The sequence below is a fragment of the Belonocnema kinseyi genome, chromosome 2, assembly GCF_010883055.1.
Source record: "Belonocnema kinseyi isolate 2016_QV_RU_SX_M_011 chromosome 2, B_treatae_v1, whole genome shotgun sequence".
Taxonomy (NCBI): domain Eukaryota; kingdom Metazoa; phylum Arthropoda; class Insecta; order Hymenoptera; family Cynipidae; genus Belonocnema; species Belonocnema kinseyi.
Window position 1 is genome coordinate 161,557,546 of NC_046658.1, and position 6,596 is coordinate 161,564,141.

Below are 6,596 nucleotides of genomic sequence, written 5' to 3' on the forward strand. Positions count from 1 at the left end.
TTTTTTGTTGCAGATAAAAATTTGGTTTCAAAATAGGCGGACGAAGTGGAAACGAAAATACACAAATGATGTTGAGCTTTTAGCACAACAATACTATTCAAGCCTAGGAATTCCTGCACCACGGCCAATCTTCGTTGGCGATCGATTGTGGTATGCACCAAAGTGCGCCATTTATTTTTAAATTCTTATCGATAAAATTAATAAAAAAATTAATTTTTCTAAATTTTTCATTTCAGGTTTTTTAACTACACAGGTCAATCGCAAGCTGCAACATCACTTCTTCAGACGCATTTATCTCCGATTCCTTTACCGCCAGCTTTGCCAATTGTTCAACCATTGCCGAGCAATTTGTCATCGGGACAACATAATTCAATATTTCATAATGTTTCTTCAAATCATCCAACCTATCACATCACACAGAGATTGGACTTCAGGCACCACGAATCGTGAAAAAATTATTTAATTTAATAAAATACGACATCCGCTTGTACATTGTTTGAAAAATATATTCTTTTTTCTAGTCAGCTCTGTTCAGTTTTTAAACTTGAAGTACACACGTCATTGGAATAAAAAAGGAATTAATCAATTTTATCAACTTTTGGTCGTGCGGTCTGAGAGACCGCACGGCCATTTGATCATACTAAATTGTCATTTTTTGCTCTAATAAGGATTGTATCTGTCTGATATTCTGCGTTTTAAATACCTTGAATCAAATTGAAACAGAAATATAAAAATGTGACATTACTGTGTTCATGCGGTCCCTGGGACATATGAGTTTTCAATTTTTTCACAGGTTATCCAAATAAAACTAGAAAATTGACTAAAACTAAGCTACTGATAACAGAAGCCTCGAGAAAGTGTTGGGGGGGGGATGCATATCGAAATCATGGTGCAATCTAAAGACCGCACAGCCACACTCAAAGGTCGAAAGTGTATATTTAAAATCAAAAACACACATTTTCGACTTCAAGCACCATAAATCGTGAAAAAATAATTAAATTATATCTGACTCGCTTGTATATTGTTTGGAAAATATATATTTTTTTCTTGTCAGTTATTTTCAGTTATTAAACATTAAGTATGGACGACTTTAGAATACAATAAAATTAGTTATCCACTTTTCGCCGTGCGGTCTAAGAGACCGCACGGCCATGTGTTCATACTAATTTGTCATTTTTTGCTCTAATAAGGGTTGTATCTGTCTACTATTCTGCGTTTTAAATACCCTAAATAAAATTGAAACAGAAATACAAAAATTTGACATTACCGTGATCATGCGGTCTCTGGGACATATGAGTTTTCATTTTTTTCACAGGTGATCCAACTAAAACTAGAAAATTGACTAAAACTAAGCTACTGATAACAGAAGCCTCGAGAAAGTGTTGGGGGGGGGGGGGGGGGGGGGGGGGGGGGTATGCATATCGAAATCATGGTGCGATCTAAAGACCGCACAACCACACTCAAAGGTCGAAAGTGTATATTTAAAATCAAAAACACAAATTTTCGACTTCAAGCACCATAAATCGTGAAAAAATAATTAAATTATATCTGACTCGCTTGTATATTGTTTGGAAAATATATTCTTTTTTCTTGTCAGTTATTAAACATTAAGTATGGACGACTTTAGAATACAATAAAATTAGTAAATTGTATCCACTTTTCGCCGTGCGGTCCAGGAGACCGCACGGCCATGTTTTCATACTGATTTGTCATGTCTTACTCAAATAAGGGTTGTATGTATATGATATTCTGCGTTTTAAAATTTTCGATAAAAATTTGAACAGAAATATAAAATTTTGACGCTACGATCGTCGTGCGGTCTCTGGGACTGCACGACGATGTCCAACTAAAAATAGAAATTTAACTAAAACTAAAGCTAGTAATAAAAGCAGCCTCGAGGAATGGGAGCAAGTGATCCACATATAAGAATTACGGTGCGGTCAACAGACCGCATGACGATCCTCAAAGGTCAAAAGAGGGTATTCGGAAAAAAGCATTTTTTGGTCTCGGATCGACTAAAAAGGCTTTAAAAAGGATTAATTTTCAATCAAATACTCTAATTTAAAGAAATAATAATTTCTCTAAAAAAAAGAGAATTTCCAAAATAGTCAAACTTTAAAACAAAAAATTAACGAATTTTAAAGCGAATAGTTAAATTTCAAACCAAAGAGATTAATTTTGAATGTAAATGAGTTTTTATAAAAATAGTAGAATTTTCAAACTGCAAAGAGGAATTTTCAAAAAAATGGTCGAATTGAAACTGAAAACTAATTTAAATAATTTAAAGAAAAAACTTCTAAAAAATACAAATCTAAATTTTTATTAAAATATAAAAATTATGAACAATAAATTTCATCTTTAGTTTCACCATTAGGAAGGGCAAAATTTTCAATTATAAATCTTTAGAATTGAATTATTCTAAAAAAAACCTTCATCAGAAAGTAATTTTAAATGGGCAATATTGAAAAATAAAAAAAATTAGTCTCTAAGAATTGTTATATTGAACAATTTTTCTTAAAAATTCTTCAAAATCGTAAAATATCAAAATAAAAGATTTTATAGTTTTTAAATTTTAATTTAATTTTCTATTTATTTGTTATTATATTATATCTATTTTATTATATATTATATTTTATATTATATATCAAAATGAACAGATTTTATACCAAGGCATTAAATATTGAACTTTTTTTATCTGAAAATGAACTGAAAATTTTGTCATTTCAAACTTAGTTAAATAAACATTTTACGACCGAACAATTTAATAATTTTTTCAACTTTTAATAATTTTAATTTCGGAATTCTGAATTTTCATGGTACATTGTCCATTTAGCAAATTTACATTTTTAATTTTTTTTATATCACAAGTTTAAATTTTGCGATTAAAATAGAAAAGACTGAATTTCGAAAAGTATAATTTGAAATTTTAAAATTGCTAATTTCTAAATAATTAAATTTACTTAAGGTAATAGAATTTTTTATAGGATTAAGCATAAAAAATCTTTTTTTAGAAAAAATTTGTTTAATTCATTTTTATGATTTTAAAAGGGCTATTTTTGAAAATTCTCATCAGAAAATATTCTATTTTTAACGTTTTACAATTGTCCTCTTTTGAAATTTTAATCTGAAATCATTCAATTTCGAAAAATAAAAAAATTCCGAAATTATGTAGTTCGAAAAAATTGTTCGCGTTGAACTAAATTAAATTTAAAGTTTTAAAAAGTTCAAAAAGTATAAATCCACGCTATAATTTTCAATGCTCGAAATTAAATATTGAATCAATAAATTGTCATAATTAAATGGTTTGAAGTTTTTTAAACTTAAAAACATTGAATATTGAAGAATTGCATTTTTTTGAAATTGAACGCTTTTTAAATTATAAGTGAAATTATTTTTATTTTAAACAGTTTCAAATTAATTAGTGTTTAATTGTCATTTATGCACGAAACCTTGTTCTTGTTTTTAGATTTTTTTAAATATTCTTTTTAAATTATTTTTCTTGAATAAAAACTAATGAAATATTTCCCCAGAAATCTCAAGAAATTATTTTTAATCTGTCAAAATTCTTAAAAAGCTTCAAAATTTTCTAAATCTACCTCTTGTTTTAAGTTTTTAAAAATCTTTTCCAATTTTAAATTATTTTGAAATTTTTTCAAAGCTTCTAAATATCTTTTGAGGTAATTAAAAACTTCTTTTTTTTAAATTCATCAAAATGAAAGAAAATTCCTGAAAATTTTTTAGTTCAAAGTTCTTAAATTTTTAAAATATATGTATAATTGGAAATTACTTAATGAAAAAAATATTGTGTTTTAAAGGTATGTAATTTTAAACCAAACAAAATTTAGAATTGCTAAAACTGCTGAAAATCAAATTTTTTATTGTTTTAAATAAAATTGTTATTGGGGATGTGGAAAATTACACTGTTCGGCATATAAAGAAAATTGAAAACATTTAAAATGTAAAATACTTTGGGAATATCGAATTTTTTATTGTCAAACTTCAAACTTGCATAATTTTCAATTTTTAATTTTCAAAGTTAAAAAGAGTTTGTTGGTATTCAATTTTGAAGATTGATAATTAAAGGTTCGAAAATTTTAGAGTTAAAATTGAAAGTTTTTACATTTCTAAAATACATGTAGAATTGTAAATTACTTGATTAAAAAAATTTGTGCTTTACAGGAATTATATTGTGATTAAGGAAAAATTGAATATAATTAAATTTCTAATCAATATTTTCTTGTTATAAAAAAAATGGTTATTAAGACCGTGGAAAATTACGCTGCTCTTCATATAAAGAAAATTAAACAAATTTTCAATGTAAAATATTTTTAAAATACGTAATTTTTCATTGTAAAATTTAAAATTTGTATAATTTTTAATTAGAAACTTTAAAAGTGAAAAAAAGTCTTGGTATTCAATTTTTAAGATGGAAAATTAAATTTTCTAAAACTTTACAGAGTTGAAATTGAAATTTTTTAAATTTCTAAACCATATGTAGAATCGAAAATTAATTAATTAAAAAAAATGTGTGTTTTAAACGTATGTAATTTTAAACAAGAAAAAATCCAGAACTATCAAATTGCTGAAAATCAGTACTTTTATTGTTTAAAAAAAATATTATTCACGATGTTGAAAATTACACTGTTCGACATAAAAAATAAAATAAATAAAAAATGAAAAATATTTTTAAAATATCGATTTTTTCATTGTAAAACTTAAAACTTGGATAATTTTTAATTGTAAATTTTCGAAGTTAAAAAAAACTCTTTTCATTTTCAATTTTAAACATTTTTGATTAAATGATCTAAAATTTTAAAGAGTTAAAATTAAAAGTTTCTAAATATCGAAAATATAAGTAGAATTGAATAATTCAAAATTATTATTATATTAAATTAAAAAATTAAATAATTCATAAATTATTCTATTAAAAAAAAAATATGTTTTAAAGGTATGTAATTTTAAACAAGAAAATAATCAAATTGAAAAAATTACTCCAAATAAAATTACTGAAAATCAATATTTTTATTGTTTTAAACAAAATTTTATTAGGGATGCGAAAAATTATACTGTTCGGCATATCAAGAAAATTTTTTAATTTTAAAATGTTAAATATAAAAAAATATCGAATTTTTCATTGTAAAACTTAAAACTAGGATAATTTTTAATTGTAAATTTTCGAAGTTAAAAAACAACTCTTTTCGTTTTTATTTTTTTTTAAATTTTGATTAAATGTTCTAACATTTTTAAGAGTTAAAATTGAAAGTTCCTAAATATCAAAAATATAAGTAGAATTGAATAATTCAAAATTATTATTATATTAAATTCAAAAACTTAATAATTCATAAATTATTTAATTTAAAAAATTTATGTTTTAAAGGTATGTAATTTTAAACAAGAAAAAAATCAAATTGAAAAAATTATTCCAAATAAAATGATTGAAAATCAATATTTTTATTGTTTAAAAAAAATTTACTGGGGATGCGAAAAATTACACTGTTCAACATGTCAAAAAATAAAAAAAAATTTCAAATGTAAAACATAAACAAATATCGAATTTTTCATTGTATATTTTAAGAGTCGAAAAAACTCTTTTGGTTTTTAATTTTGAAGATTTGTAATAAATAATATAATAATATTATTAAATAATTAATTAATAATTATTATTAATTATAAAAATAAATCATATATATGATAAATAAATTAAATAATATTATAAAAGTTAAAATTAAAAGTTCGTAAATTTCTAAAATATATGCAGAATTGAAAATTACTTAATTAAAAAACAGTTGTTTTGTAAAGGTATCTAATTTTGAACAAGAAAAATTCAGAATGATAAAATTGCTGAAAATCAATATTTTTATTGTTTAAAAAAAAATATATATATATATGTTATTGGGGATGTGCAAAATTACACAAAATTTAAATTGTAAAATATTTTTAAAATACCACATTTTTCACCGTAAAACTTCAAATTTACATAATTTTTAATTGTAAATTTTCAAAGTTAAAAATACTCTTTTGGTATTCAATTTTTTAAATTTATAATTAAATTTTCTAAAAATTTAAAGACTTAAAACAACAAATTCTTAAATTTCGAAACTACATGTAGAATCGAAAATTACTTTATTAAAAAAATTGGTGTTTTAAAAGTATGTATTTTTGAATAAGAAAAATTCTAGTATAACAAAATTGCCGAAAAATATTTTTATTGTTAAAAACAAATTATTATCGGAGATGTGGAAAATTATACTGTTCAACATACAAAAAATGTAAAATATTTTTAAAATATCGAATTCTTCATTGTAAAAACTTGAAATTTGCATAATTTTTATTAGTAAATTTTCAAAATTAAAAAAACTCTTTTAGTATTCAATTTGGATATATATAATTAAATGTTCTAAAATTTTAAATAATTTAAAAAAATTCATAAATTTAAATTATTTAATTATTTAATTTAAAATACTAAAATTATTATTACTTTTAATTATGCAATTTAAAAATGTTTGTGTTTAAAAGTATGTAATTATGAACAAGAAAAAAATGCAGAAGATCAAATTCCTGAAAATCAATATTTTTATTGTTTAAAAAAAATTACT

At 22.9% G+C, this 6,596-nt stretch overlaps 1 protein-coding gene across 2 annotated transcripts in view; it reads left to right on the forward strand.

Annotated features, from left to right (window-relative positions):
- The window catches only part of LOC117167800 (homeobox protein ceh-30-like), a 39,892-nt gene extending 39,425 nt beyond the window's left edge, over positions 1-467 (forward strand). The window contains exons 4-5 of one of the 2 annotated variants that reach the window (XM_033352993.1): positions 14-162; positions 237-467. In XM_033352993.1, coding sequence (XP_033208884.1) covers positions 14-162; positions 237-450 — 363 coding nt within the window. In that variant the 3' untranslated portion in view covers positions 451-467. The remainder of the gene's footprint in view (positions 1-13; positions 163-236) is intronic. The other variant, XM_033352994.1, reaches the window with a different exon arrangement.
- The last annotated feature ends 6,129 nt before the right edge of the window (positions 468-6,596 follow it).